Source organism: Pecten maximus, chromosome 12, assembly GCF_902652985.1.
Source record: "Pecten maximus chromosome 12, xPecMax1.1, whole genome shotgun sequence".
NCBI classification, from domain to species: domain Eukaryota; kingdom Metazoa; phylum Mollusca; class Bivalvia; order Pectinida; family Pectinidae; genus Pecten; species Pecten maximus.
The window spans coordinates 39,336,846-39,360,147 of NC_047026.1; the positions used below are offsets into that span (position 1 = coordinate 39,336,846).

Sequence of the window (23,302 nt, forward strand, 5' to 3'; positions counted from 1 at the left end):
GTTCTCTGTCCATAATGTATATATACATATAGATATTGTGTTGTTCTCTATCCATAATGTATATATACATATAGATATTGTGTTGTTATCTGTCCATAATGTATATATACATATAGATATTGTGTCGTTCTCTATCCATAATGTATATATACATATAGATATTGTGTCGTTCTCTGTCCATAATGTATATATATATACATATAGATATTGTGTTGTTCTCTGTCCATAATGTATATATACATATAGATATTGTGTTGTTCTCTATCCATAATGTATATATACATATAGATATTGTGTTGTTCTCTATCCATAATGTATATATACATATAGATATTGTGTTGTTCTCTATCAATCTTGGACATGATTGTACTACCATGGTTAATGCGACATTTATTTGAGAAAAAAAACTTACTGTGATGGTGTATACATAGTTTTTCTGTTGGTTGAGTCCACACCTTGTGGGAGAAAGGGATGGTTCAGAAGGGGATGGGTCAGTACCTCTCCCTTGTCGGGTCAATGGGATGGGTCAGTACCTCTCCCTTGTGGGAGATGGGGATGGTTCAGTAACCTCTCCCTTGTGGGAGATTGGGATGGTTCAGTACCTCTCCCTTGTGGGAGAATGGGATGGGTCAGTACCTCTCCCTAATGGAGAAAGGGATGGATCATGCATCAATACTTCTCCCTGGTGGAGAAAGGGATAGGTTAGAACCTCCCCCTGGTGGAGAATATGATGGGTTAGAACCTCCCCCTGGTGGGGAATGGGATGGGTTAGAACCTCCCCTGGTGGGGAATGGGATGGGTTAGAACCTCACTCTGGTGGGGAATGTGATGGGTTAGAACCTCCCCTGGTGGGGAATGGGATGGGTTAGAACCTCACTCTGGTGGGGAATGTGATGGGTTAGAACCTCCCCCTGGTGGAGAATGTGATGGGTTAGAACCTCCCCTGGTGGGGAATGGGATGGGTTAGAACCTCACTCTGGTGGAGAATGTGATGGGTTAGAACCTCCCCTGGTGGGGAATGGGATGGGTTAGAACCTCCCCTGGTGGAGAAAGTGATGGGTTGGAACCTCCCCCTGGTGGAGAATAGGATGGGTTAGAACCTCCCCCTGGTGGAGAATGTGATGGGTTAGAACCTCCCCCTGGTGGAGAAAGGGATGTGTTAGAACCTCCCCCTGGTGGGGAATGGGATGTGTTAGAATCTCCCCCTGGTGGGGAATGGGATGGGTTAGAACCTCCCCCTGGTGGGGAATGGGATGGGTTAGAACCTCCCCCTGGTGGGGAATGGGATGGGTTAGAACCTCACTCTGGTGGGGAATAGGATGGGTTAGAACCTCCCCCTGGTGGAGAAAGGGATGTGTTAGAACCTCCCCCTGGTGGGGAATGGGATGGGTTAGAACCTCACTCTGGTGGAGAATGTGATGGGTTAGAACCTCCCCCTGGTGGGGAATGGGATGGGTTAGAACCTCCCCCTGGTGGAGAATGGGATGGGTTAGAACCTTACTCTGGTGGAGAATGGGATGGGTTAGAACCTCCCCTGGTGGAGAAAGTGATGGGTTAGAACCTCCCCCTGGTGGAGAATGTGATGGGTTAGAACCTTACTCTGGTGGGGAATAGGATGGGTTAGAACCTCACTCTGGTGGGGAATGGGATGGGTTAGAACCTCCCCCTGGTGGAGAATGGGATGGGTTAGAACCTCCCCCTGGTGGGGAATGGGATGGGTTAGAACCTCCCCCTGGTGGAGAAAGGGATGTGTTAGAACCTCCCCCTGGTGGGGAATGGGATGGGTTAGAACCTCCCCCTGGTGGAGAATGGGATGGGTTAGAACCTCACTCTGGTGGAGAATGGGATGGGTTAGAACCTCCCCCTGGTGGGGAATGGGATGGGTTAGAACCTCCCCCTGGTGGAGAAAGGGATGGGTTAGAACCTCCCCCTGGTGGGGAATGGGATGGGTTAGAACCTCACTCTGGTGAGGAATGGGATGGGTTAGAACCTCCCCCTGGTGGGGAATGGGATGGGTTAGAACCTCCCTCTGGTGGGGAATGGGATGGGTTAGAACCTCCCCCTGGTGGAGAATGGGATGGGTTAGAACCTCACTCTGGTGGGGAATGGGATGGGTTAGAACCTCCCCCTGGTGGAGAATGGGATGGGTTAGAACCTCCCTCTGGTGGGGAATGGGATGGGTTAGAACCTCCCCCTGGTGGGGAATGGGATGGGTTAGAACCTCACTCCGGTGGGGAATGGGATGGGTTAGAACCTCCCCCTGGTGGAGAATGGGATTGGTTAGAACCTCCCCCTGGTGGGGAATGAGGTCAGTAAGAGTTGCCTTCTGAAGTGAATGATTTAGCATGGATGACAAATGAGAGTACCTTTTAATAATCAAAGTTCCTTTAAAGGCTGTGAAATCATCAGGACTTTGAAAATACATATCACCAGCTTTCTACCAAATATCTTCATGTCTAGTGATCATGACTGGACATAGGATACAATTAGTCATGTTATAGTCTATGGTTTGGGCACACAGCTGGTATATTCCCAAGATTGAAGGAGATACTCTAGATATATCATGATCAGTTATTCTGATCAATTGCAGGTTTTTTTATTACCACCGTGATATGTCAGTTAAGTAACACAGGATGGTGTTACGTAATAACCAGTGTTTACCTCACTCGGGACACCTTGTCAGTAAAAAATAAGCAGTCTAGACAACCAAAATAGCTTTTACAAGTTTACATATCTGCATCTGCCTTTTTCCACTCTTTTATTTGCAGCAAAACCAAATGTTCTTTGTTTTTAGCGTCAGTACCTTTTTCAATAATTATCACAAATGAAAGCAGTGTAAAATCCATGCATATGTAACAGAATCTGCTCCTGTAGATAATTTTAAAATAGTGCATGTGTTTAAGGGATAAGAGTTACTTGTCCTAGATGAGGACTCTTTACTGATCAGTATATATATATTGAGTTATTTCCCCCTGTCAGAGGAATCCTTACAGATCAGTGTGGTTGTTCATAGAATGAGTAACCTCCCCTTGGAATAGTGTATGGGATGAGAGTAGGTATAGGATGAGAGTTGCTTCTGTTGGTAGAGTGTATATAGGTTGAGAGTTGCTACCGTTGGTAGAGTGTATATAGGTTGAGAGTTGCTACTGTTGGTAGTGTATATAGGATGAGAGTTGCTACCGTTGGTAGTGTATATAGGATGAGAGTTGCTACCGTTGGTAGTGTATATAGGATGAGAGTTGCTACCGTTGGTAGTGTATATAGGATGAGAGTTGCTACCGTTGATAGTGTATATAGGATGAGAGTTGCTACCGTTGGTAGTGTATATAGGTTGAGAGTTGCTACCGTTGGTAGAGTGTATAGGATGAGAGTTGCTACCATTGGTAGTGTATATAGGTTGAGAGTTGCTACCGTTGGTAGTGTATATAGGATGAGAGTTGCTACCGTTTGTAGTGTATATAGGATGAGAGTTGCTACCGTTGATAGTGTATATAGGATGAGAGTTGCTACCGTTGGTAGTGTATATAGGATGAGAGTTGCTACCGTTGGTAGTGTATATAGGATGAGAGTTGCTACTGTTGGTAGTGTATATAGGATGAGAGTTGCTTCCCTTGGTAGTGTATATAGGATGAGAGTTGCTTCGGTTGGTAGTGTATATAGGATGAGAGTTGCTTCCGTTGGTAGTGTATATAGGATGAGAGTTGCTTCCCTTGGTAGTGTATATAGGATGAGAGTTGCTTCCCTTGGTAGTGTATATAGGATGAGAGTTGCTTCCCTTGGTAGTGTATATAGGATGAGAGTTGCTACCGTTGGTAGTGTATATAGGATGAGAGTTGCTACCGTTGGTAGTGTATATAGGATGAGAGTTACTACCGTTGGTAGTGTATATAGGATGAGAGTTACTACCGTTGGTAGGAGTACATAGGATGAGAGTTGCTTCCGTTGGTAGAATGTATATAGGATGAGAGTTGCTTCCGTTGGTAGAATGTATATAGGATGAGAGTTAACGTTGCTTCCCTTGGTAGAGGATTCTCTATTGATCAAATTCTGTATGTATAGGATGAGAGGTGATTATATACTTATATATACAGTTATATGTAGTTCCCTTGAGGAAGGATTCAATATTTTGTGATCAGTGTCTGTACATGTATAGGTCAAGTGTTACTATATCCCTGGTTGATGTCATTTAGGATCTTCTTTACTGATCAGTGTGCACGTGGGTGTGTATAGGATGAGTATAACAGCACATTCTTTCACTGATCACTGTGGGTGTGTATAGGATGAGAATCCCCCTTACAAAGGGTTCTTTCACTGATCAGTATGGATGTGTATCAGATGCTAATTAATGCCTCCGGCAAAGGATTAATTCTTTACTGATCATTATAAAGGTTCTGGCTTATTAATGAGAGATACTTTTTTCTAGTGAAAGGTTCTTTAATGATCCGTGTGGTCGTTCATAGCATAAGAATACTCTTTACAGAGGGTTCCTTCACTTATCAGTGTTTGTATATGTACTAGATTAGATTAGTACAGTTGTATTAAACGAATGTTACCTCCCCTTAAATTTACAGGGGGTTCTTTCACTGATCAATGTTTGTATGTACATGATGAGATTAGTACAAGTGTATTCAACGAGAGTTACCACCCCTTTACAAAGGGTTCTTTCACTGATTAGTGTTCGTTTGTACAGGATGAGATCAATACAGGTGTATTGTTGAGAGTTACCTCCCCCTTACAGAAGGTTCTTTCACTGATCAATGTTCTTATCTACAGGATGAGATCAGTACAGGTGTATTATTGAGAGTTACCTCCCCTTTACAGAGGGTTCTTTCACTGATCAATGTTCTTATCTACAGGATGAGATCAGTACAGGGGTATTATTGAGAGTTACCTCCCCTTTACAGAGGGTTCTTTCACTGATCAATGTTCTTATCTACAGGATGAGATCAGTACAGGGGTATTATTGAGAGTTACCTCCCCTTTACAGAGGGTTCTTTCAATGATCAGTGTTTGTATGTACAGGATGAGATCAGTACAGGTGTATTATTGAGAGTTACCTCCCCTTTACAGAGGGTTCTTTCAATGATCAGTGTTTGTATGTACAGGATGAGATCAGTACAGGTGTATTATTGAGAGTTACCTCCCCTTTACAGAGGGTTCTTTCAATGATCAGTGTTTGTATGTATAGGATGAGATCAGTACAGGTGTATCAAACAAGAGTTACCTTCCCCTGGCTGAAGATTCTTTACTGTTGGCACGTGAGGGTGTGCGTGATTCTTTTTGGGCATCTATAAGCAGCTTCTCCAGGTTTCCATTGTATATAGACTGGGGCACCAGGGGATCCTGTGGGCCAGAGTTATTCAGCTCAACCCAGGAGTCTGAAAAAAAAACAGAAATATGTAATACAATTGATAAATATTACATGTAGATAAAATGTATAGTATGAGCAATGATTGAACTCTACTTAGGAAGTGAATGGAATGCTGTTTAGATACAGTAACATTATATATATAGTATAATGGTCTCCATTGATAGTAAATATCCATGATACAGTTGTGTGTTTACCATCAATATATAATATTGCACTCAATCCAACTGGATTTATCTGTCTTAACATGCAAAGTGATGTAAGTTATATTTTTTTCCATTTTCTTCTATACTAGCTAGTAAAACATGTAATTCCTGCAGCAATACAATATATGGACTGCTTATGGACTATCAATGTATTGTACATATCGTTTCATCTTATTTTAGTAACTGTACGATATTAGACTGCATAAACACATAAAAAATCCTGGATATTAAATAAGAGCAAAAGTGTACATTCTATAATATATTATGTGGTCCTACCTGCTGGATTTTTGTAAATTAATAACAATTACAACATCAACTAGTTATACTGCTATAACATCAGTCTGAATGTTGTTTTAATTATCTATGCAGCTGGTACAATTCTTACACCCTATTTGTTACCTGCAGGGTATTTTTCTTGATGACAGACCAACACTATAGCTATATATATATATTTAAGAATAAACAAGACATGTGCATGTTACGCAATGATGAGGATATTGGCTTCCGCTATGACATGCCAACATGTATTTTCCCAATACATGTTAAACTCTGTGTAGAACTAGTGCATGTACTCAGACAAACGTCAGCATGCAGTGGAAATCAGACATCCTACATCAAAAGGTCCATCGGGCCTGAGTTATATTCACTTCATGTGGTATACACGTATATATATTTGAATCTCTCATGGGAGCTACGTATACATGTTTAATGTATATACGCATTCTTCAGTAAATTACTATTACGGTATATTGATTCATAGATTTCATTTCAAAGACTTCTAATTTAACAAATTTGGTTGAATCAATATTAAGTTATATAATTATAGGCCTAACATTCCCTGGGGCCAACTCTACAGGAGATGGACCATGATATGTTGATCCTGTAATGTATTGGTTTACAATGATGATGGAGATTAAACTCTCATAAAACTAGTCATCATGCATGATTATTGGCCTAATGGCTATCGACAGCTTTGATTCATAGGCTTCTCAGGTCAAATTCTGGTTTACACTGAATTTGATTTTCATCTTTATCTAATCATGCCATACACCTAGTCATTATATAATAATTAGCTATTTCAAGATAAGAAATATTGACTACTTATTTCTGACCATGGACTAAAATTACATTAGCATTAACTCTTGGTTATGAAAGGATTCTGAAAATTTAGGAAATCATTTCTATCTGATGATCGGCAAAATGTATTTATGTCTTAAATAATGATAATCTATGAGATGGTAGCATTCATGTTACAGGCCCTTATAAATAACTAGATCTGTTTCTACCTTTAGATCGACATGAGAGGAATAAGATGTGTCTGTATATATATAGGTGTGTGTGACATATATAGAGAATACATGGTCAGTGTCTGAAAATATAAGCTGTATTTTGGCGAGGGTAAAGAAAGACAAAAGTGGCGAGCCTTGGCGAGCCACTTTTGTCTTTCTGTCCCGAGCCAAAAATACAGCTTATATTTTAAGACACTGACCATGTATTCTATTTATCCTGCAACAGACATAAAAATAATCATCAGAAATAATCATTTTGAAGTGAAACGGTGTCAAAAATGACAGAAATATGTTCGCCTTTTAAACGTAGTTTCATTTTGAAGTAGGTCAGTCGAACTGACGCACGTGCTATGATTCCAAAATACAGCTGTTTTTCGTCACTGCCGTATACAGCAAAATATATACGGTGGGTGTATTCCGACAATGCGGTGGCAGTTGCAGGATAAATATATATAGGTGTGTGTGTGACATATATATATATAGGTGTGTGTGACATATATATATATAGGTGTGTGTGACATATATATATATAGGTGTGTGACATATATATATATAGGTGTGTGACATGTGACATATATATATATAGGTGTGTGTGACATATATATATATAAGTGTGTGTGACATATATATATATAGGTATGTGACATATATATATATAGGTGTGTGTGACATATATATATATAGGTGTGTGTGACATATATATATATAGGTATGTGTGACATATATATATATAGGTATGTGTGACATATATATATATAGGTAGTGTGACATATATATATATAGGTGTGTGTGACATATATATATATAGGTATGTGTGACATATATATATATAGGTATGTGTGACATATATATATATAGGTATGTGACATATATATATATAGGTATGTGACATATATATATATAGGTGTGTGTGACATATATATATATAGGTGTGTGACATATATATATATAGGTATGTGACATATATATATATAGGTATGTGACATATATATATATAGGTATGTGACATATATATATATAGGTGTGTGTGACATATATATATATAGGTATGTGACATATATATATATAGGTGTGTGTGACATATATATATATAGGTGTGTGTGACATATATATATATAGGTGTGTGTGACATATATATATATAGGTGTGTGTGACATATATATATATAGGTGTGTGACATATATATATATAGGTATGTGACATATATATATATATAGGTGTGTGTGACATATATATATATAGGAGTGTGACATGTGACATATATATATATAGGTGTGTGTGACATATATATATATAGGTATGTGACATATATATATATAGGTATGTGACATATATATATTGCCCATAATGATAATATTCCATTAATTATAAGATACTATATAATCATATACATGAGCATGCAGAAGAAAGATAATGAATTATTACTTCAAACAAGGAAATAGAATCACACATTTCAGAAGACAAACGCACAACCAATGTCATATGAAAAAATATCAAAAATATTAAATATTATTATCTCTTCATTGTTTCGCTTGATTAGTGTTCTACTTCAGCAGCCATCAGGAACGTCATTCATAAACCCACATCGCACTCAGTATCAACTTGACTTGGCCTTGAGCAAACTAGCGAATACATGAAGGTATCTCTGGAATGTACATGCCCTGGTCATATCCATATATACATATATATATATAACTCCCAGTCTGTGTTGGGTTTTTTTTAGAGTGAAAATATATCACACACAACAATATACCATATGACACTTATATTTTTATTTCTACATCATGATAATTTTTCCAGAGCACAGTCAAATCTTCGAACAGAGAAAAGCTACTTTATGGGTTAATGTACAATGTATACAAATATATACTGCTAAATTGATATACATAAATAGTCAATGTTTTACAATATTCAGCTTACAAGATAATAATTACCTGTATCTCAATGAAACTCCTAAACTATATACATCAAACTAAATTTCTGTACATGATTATCAATCATCACTGGTCCCCCTGGCAGTTGTGGGTCCCCCTGGCAGTTGTGGGTCCCCCTGGCTGCTGTGGGTCCCCCTGGCAGTTGTGGGTCCCCCTAGGCCTGGCAGCTGTGGGTCCCCTGGCAGCTGTAAGTCCTCTGATCTATATTACTTCAATTCTAACTTATCATTATATATACACAGGTAGGTATTTATTTCAGATACTGTACGTAACTATTAGACCAAACTGATGACATTTATAACACCATGAACAATCGAAATACTCATAATATGTCAATGAATTGTCAACCATCTAGATTCCTCTATACATTTTGACCTAAATATGCTACAGAACTACTTTATGGAGTCCTATATAAACACTACTTGTTATTAATTATCACGTCACACAGAAAATTGTTTTACTCCAGTCCTATATATTAACATTATACATATATTTGTAACCTGTATGTAGCTATATGGCCCTGCCACAGGTACCTGAGACAAAATCTAGCAACAGACAGAGTCATATATGCATGTAGGCAGTAAAAAGTGTAACTATATAAGCACCCATTTTTCATGTTAATTTAGAAAAGCAATACTATAGCAGTAAATATATATCCTAGCTAACTACCTTTTGTTAAATTAATTGTTACACAAACAAAGACAGAACTAAATTCAATAAGGCCATATATGATTTATATGTACCTGCAACAAATTTGTATATACAAAAAATTAAAGCTATCATATTGTCTATGACCATACAGCAATAAAGCTAAAAACTCTTAAGCATAATTCAAGACAACCTGATTTTTTTTTTAATTATTTCATTACTCATGCTTTCATGCAACAGCTACATAGCTATAAGATCATTTTGAGGCACGTGGGTCTATTTGTTGTAGCTGGTGTCTACCTTACTATTAAACAACTTTTTTTTTAATTAAATGTTAAATTTTTTTTTACAGCAACCTAAAAATTATCATAGATCTCCATGAGAGATAAATATAATGGACAATTTGAGGACCAGAGGTTAGTCTTAGTAGCATGACTGTGTCAGCTTTAATTTTCACACCAAGAAATATGTTTATCAGCCAAATCGCGATATAGGATGGGGATAAGTCAATAATTTGAATTTAAATCTACACAGAATCTGAATGTTGAATCTGAGACACTAAAATTAGAAGAATATATTTATTTTCACATCAGGTCAACATGACTGCTTGAGCTATATATTACTTGTAGAATATATGTCCTTTATCTATCAGGGAGATATATTTCAGACAATGTATGTGTAATTCCATCAGAAGAATCCATTGAAGAAATTGATGTCGGACAAAGTAAGGACAGATGGCCTGTTCTACACCATTAACAGACACCATGACATTACATAATAACAAGCTCAATATATATATGTCCTTTCTGACTAACTAGGTCCGGTGTGATAAATATATACACCTGTTAACGTTCTAATTAGATCCCTTCATTGGTATATATATATACATCATAAAATTGCCATGGTTCAAAAGGCATCATAATGTACTCTGAATATATAAGTCAGTTATCAAATAAATAATGTCACGAATCAAACAACAAATGACTGCCTCATCAGGATACCAAGAAGAGAGCAAGGATGTATGTAGATCTACTTCAACATATAATTTATCACATCAGGTATCAGACCACACCAGTAAGATAACTACATCTGAATTCCACAGAGGTAAGACAACTACATCAGAATCCCACACAGGTAAATCAATTACATCTGAACAAATATTAATCCCACACAACTAATATGGCAATATCCTTACCTGAAGTATACCACAAATAGCTATAGCAACACAATAAAAATATATATATATATATATATATATATAAAAGAGCATGTTCTATCAGCCACATTACACAATGAGATAATATGAAATTGTGATGAACACATTCATTTTATACGATTGCACGATTTAATGTATTGGGACGAAACTGCATCTGAGGTATACTTCATGTATTGATAAGCGAATTTTTACTAAGCGTATGAAAAAGTGTAATTGTTGCAATTAAATATACACCAATATTATGTATTGCTACATGTATGCATATGTATGGAAGAAAATAAAAAATTTCCAAAACAAAAAAAAGAAAGGGAAGGTGATCATGAAGTAATATTCACCTGTGAGGTGCAAAAAAACAAAACAAAAATTAATCCCACACAGGTAAAACAGTAACATCTGAACAAATCCCACACAGGTAAAACAATTAAATCTGAATCCCACACAGGTAAGATAACTACATCTGAATCCCACACAGGTAAGATAACTACATATGAATCCTACACAGGTAAGATAACTACATCTGAATCCCACACAGGTATATAACTACATCTGAATCCCACACAGGTAAGACAACTACATCTGAATCCCACACAGGTAAGACAACTACATCTGAATCCCACACAGGTAAGATAACTACATATGAATCCTACACAGGTAAGATAACTACATCTGAATCCCACACAGGTAAGATAACTACATCTGAATCCCACACAGGTAAGACAACAAATCTGAATCCCACACAGGTAAGATAACTACATCTGAATCCCACACAGGTAAGATAACTACATCTGAATCCCACACAGGTAAGATAACTAGATCTGAATCTCACACAGTGAAACAATGAAATAAACTACCATTATCAACCTTTTACTGTAGATGTGTTCAATCTGTACACTTATATTATTACAAAACGACAAATTAGAACTTGTATGATTGGAATAAATAAATTCACAGTTAACCTTTCCTTGAAATTAGGGTTGAACAAATGCAAGCAAAAATCAGATATTTTAATAGAGAAATTGTTTTCACATGATCATGATCATAAGGTGGGCAATTTTCACCGATCCTGATGACAGGGGCATGCTAAAATAGCTATAGGCAGATGTTCTTACTACATATAATTAGGTCTACATCCATATCATTTAGTTAAATCTTGTTAAGGACTTCAACATTCTATTACAACAATCAGTTCCGATATTTTGTCATTCCGTGCAATGTCACGCATGTTGCACGTTTTTCTATATTTCACTAATAACAATGTTTTGGTATCAAGACTTCATTCATTTATTTTACAATAATTGTGTGAAACAAGTCATTTTAACTTATACTGATCGATCACTCTGTTTGGCGAAGATGGAAGTGAGGGGATTTTATAAACTGTAATCATATAGAAGAGAACCAGATGGTCGAGTTACACAGAGAAACCCTATACAGGTGATCCCTAGCTTCCTCGTCTGATCTGAGAATTGAACCTTGAATCCTGGTCCCTTTGGTGGACGACAATTGTATTGTGTTACCACTGTGACACCTGACAACTACCAATGCAAAAAGGGGTTATATATACATTATATACAAATTGCATAACATTCTAAAGTCTTGTATACTGAACACAGATCTAGACTGGTGTGTAACAGTAATGGTATTCTATATATAGGAACAAACAATATCACAGAAATTAAACCTGAACGTGTGTTAAATACACATTATACCAGTACATCAAAATGATTATAATTTCAATACATCCAGACAATACCAGAACCTTGATCAAAGCAGCTATATATATAAACAACATTAAATTTCTTACAATAATCTACAAAGTGAAGCCATAGAACTAATAAAGCATCTGCTGCATTCAAACGATGGCTCCAGTATAAAGCAGAAAGTTTAAGACACATACGACAGTTCCATTATAAATCAGAATGTTACAAACACATTCAACTAATATTATATGTCATCTTATTATGGCAGAGAGCCAGACACGATCCTGCTCTTTATGAGGGGAGTGTAACTAAAACAAATATAAGCCAACAACTGCATAAACATCATACATGACATACAGCTGGCACTAAATTGAAATGAGAGCATGATGTAATATGTATGACTATTAGTTTAAATGTTTCATAGCTATATATAGGCCATATCTCCAGTAGGCCTACTTGTTGTGGTAAGGAGTTCAGATCTGGTGTATGCAGGTTTTTGGTTTATACAGGGTTTAGTTTAAAAAGTCTTATTAACGGTTGATCAATCTATTTATATAATTCACTTCAAATATACCATTTACTTATATACTTAACTTCAGATATAACTTTATATACATGTATATTTTTGAAAGTCAAGGTATTTGACTCTAGCTATACTACATCTAATGAAATCATTAAAATGTCTCTACCCCAGCATTTATTACTTTGCCATTAAGTTAATTCATGATCACATGACCTGTCAAGGGAGATAACATTTAAAGGAGTCTACAATATCAAGCTCACCATGAACATTTCACCATGAATTAATTGTCTCATATATAGGTTTATACAAGAGATCCCAGTGGAATCTTGAAAAACTGGCATCAAAATTGAATGACCTTTATTGGATCGATTTACGACTGATCTTTTCTTTACATTTCTCATATTTTATTTCATTTCCTCTTAATTATATAATATGAAATTTGTGAAAGATCCACCAAGAACTTTCTGAGAAATAACAATAAAAAATTTTAACTGTCAAAATTCAAAATGGCTGTCTGTCAGCCATTTTATTTTGCAACCAGTCTCAAAATATTCATGCACAACTCGAGACCAATATGAAGCTCCCTATGAAATCTGAGAAAGATCCTCCTTGTACTTCTCAAGAAAATATAGCAATATGAAGTATTGTTGATGGAGCTGACACAGATCACAGTATTTGAACAGCCCATGCACCATCACCAGATAGTGGACTAAAAATGGAGTGGTATAAAGGAACTGTCCAGTTAACCTGGCAATTAATATTGATTATTAAAAGAAATACAGTGAATAAAATTTATATGAACAGGCTTTTGCCAGTTTTGTGATACCACATTTAAAAGAAGATCAAACAGCTATATGGTTGGGATTTCCATGAATAAATATAGTTGAAACCAGAAACATGATACGTTATAACATACCGCAGGAATTTGTTCAGATTTCCAAGAATATAAACTGTTGAAACCAGAAATACAATACATAATGAACCTGGTAGTAAAGCTGAGCAAAAGTTTGTTGGGATTTCCAAGAAAAACAATAAAAACATAATCCAGTAAAGCTAAGTCGTTACACACAAGTAGTCACCATCAATGTAAATCAGAACAGCGAGGTAATACAAGACGTACAATTTAACAATATACACCTGTATACACAACGTTACACTTTTACATTTTTTGTGTACAAAACCTACATATCTGGTTTTATTCATAATGGGATACCTAGACATCTCCAACAGCAATGCTATTCATTTTCAATTACAAGAGGCCTCGGTCCCTTGGGCCACATTTATAACCTGATGTGTATGCATGGCATGGAGTGATGTTTTGTATATATACTGTAATTACAAATACCAAAACCAATCATCATACACAAAATCATCATCATCATCATCATCATCATCATTTTTTCACCACTTTTTACATGTAAATTAAACATGATGCATTTTTAGAATTTCTTTTTATATAACAAAGAACTACCTTCTTATTATAGTTAATAATAAATACTGAAAGATAATTCCTTTACTTGTTTTTTGATGGCAAAAAAAAACAAATCTATTTTTCAGTAACAAATTTGTTTCTGTGATTTATATATCAGACCACAAATGATCACAAAAAAAATATAAATTTTCTAAATATTACAAAAATGAATTACTAATCATTATAATGTATATGGTTTATAAACGTACGCGTTAAAAAGACCATTATCCTGTTGCACTCATCCAATACTTTACCACTGTGTCCTCAACAGGTTATTGATTACATCATTGTCAAACATATATGTCAGGGGTTATTTGCAGATGTTTTTAAAAATTCTTTTTAAATTACATAAGTAAATCGTTTACATCTGCTTTTTTCTCCTTTAACATTTACACGTGAAGATTAAAATGTCATTTAACCAGGGGCTTTGTCATGGTTTGATGCTGCTTCGGGCACTGATAAGAAAATGTCAACATTTGATTAACTTGTATGAAATACACACTAGTAGGCACGTACATTTTGTGCACGTGCTGATATTCATGTGTAACTCAATGTAACATTTTACGTTACCAAAAATTAAACACAATTATCCATACAGGTGTATATAATTGCATCCTATTTTAACAATATAATATATGTACAGGTAAAAAAATACATATGAGATGTACAAAATTTTCTCAAAATGTAACTATATTCAGAAAAAAATTGAAATATAAAGAATTATATATTTTTATTAAAACGTCAATGTCATGCAACTATAAACAAAATCATCAACATATAAATTATGATTATAGATGAATATTGAGGAATAGGTGATGAATTGATATGGCTTAGTGCTGTTGTACTGATCGTGGCATACGCAGACGTTTTTGACAAATCGTAAACAGAGTGTATACATGTATGTCCGTAATACCAAGACACGATGAGGATACGACGCCCAAATTCGTGTGACATTATAGAGCATGTCATCTCTGAACAAACGTCGACTGTGGCGGATAATACGTCACTGCAGAAATTAGACTATTGATTTATACATTGTGAAGCATATGAAAGCTACGCCAAAACAATGAAATCAGCCATGACCGACTTTCGATGGCACTGATTATTAGGCCAAATCTCGCACCTGCACTCTCTACATTTCAGCGCCAGCGATTCCAATACGAAGTTAAGATAAAAGTTCATACCGTGAAGGTCCTCGGACACATCGGCTCGTTGTGTTGAAGCCATCAATCACCGTCTTCTGGTCGCTTTAGAGATTTGGCGCAGTTATTTCTCGGCTGTCACGATACTTTGTTGATATTTTGCTTATTTACCTGCTACGTCATCAAATCATGGTCACATGTTCAGTCGCCGCGCCACCATGTCAATATTAATAAAGGGGCGACTACTCATAACCAGGCTTCGAAATTAAAGATACAAGTTTACACTTCTCTTTGGCGGATAATTCAGTAAAATATGTGTTGTCTTCCGAATTCGTACACAGATTCCTGACCTTTGGCCAATTTAATCATAAATGCACAGGGAACGTTTTGTTCTATGAAATACATATAGATCTAGTACAAATGTAATTTAAAGGGTTGTGGACACATAGGGTATTTTTCCATTTTCTGTTAGCCCGACCCCATAAATGTTGGCTGACACAGGTTTTACCTCGCCTTACAAAGCTGTTTATCTATTTTAGGCCAGAAGGGGGATATTGCTGCTGGCTGAAAAAATTTAATGAGCTAGGTGGTCACGTGGTCCGACGCGTCATCTGGTTCACCTCACCAGTATCACTAGGCTAGAATCTGCCTTGTTAAAGAGCCCCATATTATTTTGTAAACATTGAAAGCAATGACAGTGAATGTCCTGATTTTATCATCTTACATGTTTAGATTTTCTTTCCACACCTCATGTCTGTAATTGTATAATCAAAATAGTAGACCAGCGGACAATATAATAACCTTGGTAATTTACTAATATCACATGTCATCTTTTTATTTATTTTTTTATTAAAAAAAAACAAAAAAACAATGGCATATATACACTATAGGTCTACTCAGAGATGTAAATATCACATATGTGATATATACATCTCTGGTCTACTATACAGTGAGGTGACAAAATGTTCTCACTTGTGCAGTCTTTTTACGGTGATTAATTTTCCTAGCCTTGTTAACCATTTTATTTTTGGCATAATTTGATAAGATTTTGTACACTTTTAAGAACATGTTTTACCCTTTCCTGACGTATTATTAACATAAAAATATCCATTTCTTAATTTTGCAAGATAAAGACTTGATAAAAATGCAGTAGTTTGAAATAGTTGTCTCATCCTGATGTAATTTAATTAGATAGTACGTCATCACAGAACTGATTTTTTTTTATCTGAGACGATACATGGGTTTTTTGTACATTGAACTTTGAGGATTTCCATTGTACATATTAAATCAAGAATTTTTAAATATTGGTTGAAATTAAAGCGTCCAGATAATTTTTTCCTCAAAGCATGTTATGATGACATGTTGGAAACTAAAGATCCTTGGATTCTTTATTGAAATCAGTAACTTTGAACTGTCAGTCTTGGGTAAATGTTTGAAGAAATCAGTTACTGTTCTGATCAATTTTACAGTAATGTATTCAAACAACGTCCTTTTTTGACAATTTCCTTAAAGAATGTTTTATGAAGGTTATGAAGGAAATGTATTTGATGTGGTGAAAATGTTACGCAGATATTCGTATTGATTTGATTAAAACATATCATTTTAAATACCATAGTATGTTTAAACGTATTCAGTTACTCAAAGTAGAAAATATAAAAGAACTTAACAATTTAGGAAAATATTTATTACTAGCAAATAAACTAAAGGAAAGATTTTTTTATAAGATTTTAATTAGAATATATTCATTTTTAATGATTATTTCTCTGTTTCCCTGTAACAAATCTGACAAATTAGCTTATTAGTCCCCTGCCGTTTGAAAAACGGGGGGACTATAGGTTTACCCTCCGTCCGTCTGTCTGTATGTCCGTCCGTCCGTCCGTCTGTCCGTCTGTCTGTCTGTCACGCAATAGTTGTCCGGACAACTCCTTCTAAAGTACTACTCCGATTTTAATGAAACTTGGTATACATGATCAGTATAACATGTAGTTGTGCATCCCACATTTTTTTCAAAAATTCATTTTTCAAAATGGCCGCCGACTTCTCATTGGTTGAGACTTGACCGGACAACTCCTCCTAAAGTACTACTCCGATTTTAACGAAACTTGGTATACATGACCAGTATAACATGTAGTTGTGCATCCTACATTTTTTTCTGAAAAACCAATTTTCAAAATGGCCGCCGACTTCTCATTGGTTGAGGCGTGTCCGGACAATCCTAAAGTACTACTCCGATTTTAACGAAACTTGGTATACGTTATCAGTATAACACGTAGTTTAAAAAATGGGAAATAAATAGTTGCACTCCTGGGTCAGGCAGGGGACTTTGTATTGCTGTTGCAATACTATCCAACCTTGTTGAATTATAAATCATGTAAGAGTGGATGCCTTTGTCCATTAATGTTATATACTATTTTATCCAATAAGTTGTGTTATGGAATAAAGTTGAATTTAATACAGTTGTTTAATGAATAACGTGATCATCACTGGAGTACATGTAACCAATTCACTGTTGTAACCCAATATATTAATGTAAAGTATTCCCACATCACAAAACCTTTGGTAGATAGTGTGTAAATAGTGATTTCATGTGACACACATTTGGGTGTTTATAACGTTATACTATCATCTCGGCAGCAGTGAACCTGTGACGTAGGAGGCTGACCGACCTCGTTATCAGAATGAAATTTTGCATATAGGTCAGTTGTCCAGATGGGCCCATGCTATGCCCTGTATCTCAGCGTGTATATACACAACCCCAGGAGTGTGAGGGTAATTTGACTGGCTTTTCAGAAAACCAACCTAAAGACAACTTTAACCTTTTTATGTCTAAAACCCTTGAAACCTAATGCAGCACTCGATCCCTAGTCTCAACCAGAAATGTATGTCATATCCTAACCAACGTGATATATACGTCTATGTCTAAACCTAATGCAATATTCCCTTGTCTAAACCTAGTAAAGTACTCCGTTGTCTAAACCTAGTACACTACTCCCTAGTCTAAACCTAGTACAGTACTCCCTAGTCTAAACCTAGTACAGTACTCCCTAGTCTAAACCTAGTACAGTACTCCCTAGACTATACCTAGTACAGTACTCCCTAGTCTAAACCTAGTACACTACTCCCTAGTCTAAACCTAGTACAGTACTCCCTAGTCTAAACCTAGTACAGTACTCCCTAGACTAAACCTAGTACAGTACTCCCTAGTCTAAACCTAGTACACTACTCCCTAGTCTAAACCTAGTACAGTACTCCCTAGTCTAAACCTAGTACAGTACTCCCTAGTCTAAACCTAGTACACTACTCCCTAGTCTAAACCTAGTACAGTACTCCCTAGTCTAAACCTAGTACAGTACTCCCTAGTCTAAACCCAGTACAGTAGTCCCTTGTCTAAACCTAGTACAGAACTCCCTAGTCTAAACCTAGTACAGTACTCCCTAGTCTAAACCTAGTACAGTACTCCCTAGTCTTAACCTAGTACAGTACTCCCTAGTCTAAACCTAGTACAGTACTCCCTAGTCTAAACCTAGTACAGTACTCCCTAGTCTAAACCTAGTACAGTACCCCGTTGTCTAAACCTAGTACACTACTCCCTAGTCTAAACCTAGTACAGTACATCCTAGTCTAAACCCAGTACACTACTCCCTAGTATAAACCTAGTAATGAACTCCCTAGTCTAAACCTAGTACGTTACTCCCTAGTCTAAACCTAGTACAGTACTCCCTAGTCTAAACCTAGTACAGTACTCCCTAGTCTAAACCTAGTACTGTACTCCCTAGTCTAAACCTAGTACAGTACTCCCTTGTCTAAACCTAGTACAGTACTCCCTAGTCTAAACCTAGTACAGTACCCCTAGTCTAAACCTAGTACAGTACTCCCTAGTCTAAACCTAGTACAGTACTCCCTAGTCTAAACCCAGTACACTACTCCCTAGTATAAACCTAGTACTGTACTCCCTAGTCTAAACCTAGTACGTTACTCCCTAGTCTAAACCTAGTACAGTACTCCCTAGTCTAAACCTAGTACAGTACTCCCTAGTCTAAACCTAGTACTGTACTCCCTAGTCTAAACCTAGTACAGTACTCCCTTGTCTAAACCTAGTACAGTACTCCCTAGTCTAAACCTAGTACAGTACCCCTAGTCTAAACCTAGTACAGTACTCCCTAGTCTAAACCTAGTACAGTACTCCCTAGTCTAAACCTAGTACTGTACTCCCTAGTCTAAACCTAGTACAGTACTCCCTAGTCTAAACCTGGTACAGCACTCCCTAGTCTAAACCTAGTACTGTACTCCCTAGTCTAAACCTAGTAATGTACTCCCTAGTCTAAACCTAGTACAGTACTCCCTAGTCTAAACCTAGTACAGTACTCCCTAGTCTAAACCTAGTACAGTACCCCTAGTCTAAACCTAGTACAGTACTCCCTAGTCTAAACATAGTACAGTACTCCCTAGTCTAAACCTAGTACAGTACTCCCTAGTCTAAACCTAGTACAGTACTCCCTAGTCTAAACCTAGTACACTACTCCCTAGTCTAAACCTAGTACAGTACTCCCTAGTCTAAACCTAGTACACTACTCCCTAGTCTAAACCTAGTACAGTACTCCCTAGTCTAAACCTAGTACACTACTCCCTAGTCTAAACCTAATACACTACTCCCTTGTCTAAACCTAGTACAGTACTCCCTAGTCTAAACCTAGTACACTACTCCCTAGTCTAAACCTAGTACAGTACTCCCTAGTCTAAACCTAGTACAGTACTCCCTAGTCTAAACCCAGTACAGTACTCCCTAGTCTAAACCTAGTACAGTACTCCCTAGTCTAAACCTAGTGTAGTACTCCCTAGTCTAAACCTAGTACAGTACTCCCTAGTCTAAACCTAGTACAGTACTCCCTAGTCTAAACCTAGTACAGTACTCCCTAGTCTAAACCTAGTACACTACTCCCTAGTCTAAACCTAGTACACTACTCCCTAGTCTAAACCTAGGACAGTATTCCCTAGTCTAAACCTAGTACACTACTCCCTAGTCTAAACCTAGTACACTACTCCCTAGTCTAAACCTAGTACAGTACTCCCTAGTCTAAACCTAGTACAGTACTCCCTAGTCTAAACCTAGTACAGTACTCCCTAGACTATACCTAGTACAGTACTCCCTAGTCTAAACCTAGTACACTACTCCCTAGTCTAAACCTAGTACAGTACTCCCTAGTCTAAACCTAGTACAGTACTCCCTAGACTAAACCTAGTACAGTACTCCCTAGTCTAAACCTAGTACACTACTCCCTAGTCTAAACCTAGTACAGTACTCCCTAGTCTAAACCTAGTACAGTACTCCCTAGTCTAAACCTAGTACACTACTCCCTAGTCTAAACCTAGTACAGTACTCCCTAGTCTAAACCTAGTGCAGTACTCCCTAGTCTAAACCCAGTACAGTAGTCCCTTGTCTAAACCTAGTACAGAACTCCCTAGTCTAAACCTAGTACAGTACTCCCTAGTCTAAACCTAGTACAGTACTCCCTAGTCTTAACCTAGTACAGTACTCCCTAGTCTAAACCTAGTACAGTACTCCCTAGTCTAAACCTAGTACAGTACTCCCTAGTCTAAACCTAGTACAGTACCCCGTTGTCTAAACCTAGTACACTACTCCCTAGTCTAAACCTAGTACAGTACATCCTAGTCTAAACCCAGTACACTACTCCCTAGTATAAACCTAGTAATGAACTCCCTAGTCTAAACCTAGTACGTTACTCCCTAGTCTAAACCTAGTACAGTACTCCCTAGTCTAAACCTAGTACAGTACTCCCTAGTCTAAACCTAGTACTGTACTCCCTAGTCTAAACCTAGTACAGTACTCCCTTGTCTAAACCTAGTACAGTACTCCCTAGTCTAAACCTAGTACAGTACCCCTAGTCTAAACCTAGTACAGTACTCCCTAGTCTAAACCTAGTACAGTACTCCCTAGTCTAAACCCAGTACACTACTCCCTAGTATAAACCTAGTACTGTACTCCCTAGTCTAAACCTAGTACGTTACTCCCTAGTCTAAACCTAGTACAGTACTCCCTAGTCTAAACCTAGTACAGTACTCCCTAGTCTAAACCTAGTACTGTACTCCCTAGTCTAAACCTAGTACAGTACTCCCTTGTCTAAACCTAGTACAGTACTCCCTAGTCTAAACCTAGTACAGTACCCCTAGTCTAAACCTAGTACAGTACTCCCTAGTCTAAACCTAGTACAGTACTCCCTAGTCTAAACCTAGTACTGTACTCCCTAGTCTAAACCTAGTACAGTACTCCCTAGTCTAAACCTGGTACAGCACTCCCTAGTCTAAACCTAGTACTGTACTCCCTAGTCTAAACCTAGTAATGTACTCCCTAGTCTAAACCTAGTACAGTACTCCCTAGTCTAAACCTAGTACAGTACTCCCTAGTCTAAACCTAGTACAGTACCCCTAGTCTAAACCTAGTACAGTACTCCCTAGTCTAAACATAGTACAGTACTCCCTAGTCTAAACCTAGTACAGTACTCCCTAGTCTAAACCTAGTACAGTACTCCCTAGTCTAAACCTAGTACACTACTCCCTAGTCTAAACCTAGTACAGTACTCCCTAGTCTAAACCTAGTACACTACTCCCTAGTCTAAACCTAGTACACTACTCCCTAGTCTAAACCTAGTACACTACTCCCTTGTCTAAACCTAGTACACTACTCCCTAGTCTAAACCTAGTACACTACTCCCTAGTCTAAACCTAGTACAGTACTCCCTAGTCTAAACCTAGTACAGTACTCCCTAGTCTAAACCTAGTACAGTACTCCCTAGTCTAAACCCAGTACAGTACTCCCTAGTCTAAACCTAGTACAGTACTCCCTAGTCTAAACCTAGTGTAGTACTCCCTAGTCTAAACCTAGTACAGTACTCCCTAGTCTAAACCTAGTACAGTACTCCCTAGTCTAAACCTAGTACAGTACTCCCTAGTCTAAACCTAGTACACTACTCCCTAGTCTAAACCTAGTACACTACTCCCTAGTCTAAACCTAGGACAGTATTCCCTAGTCTAAACCTAGTACACTACTCCCTAGTCTAAACCTAGTACACTACTCCCTAGTCTAAACCTAGTACAGTACTCCCTAGTCTAAACCTAGTGTAGTACTCCCTAGTCTAAACCTAGTACTGTACTCCCTAGTCTAAACCTAGTACAGTACTTCCTAGTCTAAACCTAGTACAGAACTCCCTAGTCTAAACCTAGTACTGTATTCCCTAGTCTAAACCTAGTACTGTACTCCCTAGTATAAACCTAGTACAGTACTCCCTAGTCTAAACCTAGTACACTACTCCCTAGTCTAAACCTAGTACACTACTCCCTAGTCTAAACCTAGGACAGTACTCCCTAGTCTAAACCTAGTACACTACTCCCTAGTCTAAACCTAGTACACTACTCCCTAGTCTAAACCTAGTACACTACTCCCTAGTCTAAACCTAGTACAGTACTCCCTAGTCTAAACCTAGTACACTACTCCCTAGTCTAAACCTAGTACACTACTCCCTAGTCTAAACCTAGTGTAGTACTCCCTAGTCTAAACCTAGTACTGTACTCCCTAGTCTAAACCTAGTACAGTACTTCCTAGTCTAAACCTAGTACAGAACTCCCTAGTCTAAACCTAGTACTGTATTCCCTAGTCTAAACCTAGTACAGTACTCCCTAGTATAAACCTAGTACAGTACTCCCTAGTCTAAACCTAGTACAGTACTCCCTAGTCTAAACCTAGTACAGTACTCCCTAGTCTAAACATAGTACAGTACTCCCTAGTCTAAACC

At 37.3% G+C, this 23,302-nt stretch overlaps 1 protein-coding gene across 1 annotated transcript in view; it reads right to left on the minus strand.

Annotated features, from left to right (window-relative positions):
* LOC117339987 (BCL2/adenovirus E1B 19 kDa protein-interacting protein 3-like) overlaps positions 1-15,684 on the minus strand; it is a 30,293-nt gene extending 14,609 nt beyond the window's left edge. Inside the window, exons 1-2 of the mRNA XM_033901716.1 lie at positions 15,537-15,684; positions 5,225-5,378 (exon numbers count right to left, since the gene is read on the minus strand). Coding sequence (XP_033757607.1) covers positions 5,225-5,378; positions 15,537-15,579 — 197 coding nt within the window. The 5' untranslated portion in view covers positions 15,580-15,684. The remainder of the gene's footprint in view (positions 1-5,224; positions 5,379-15,536) is intronic.
* Between the last annotated feature and the right edge of the window lie 7,618 nt (positions 15,685-23,302).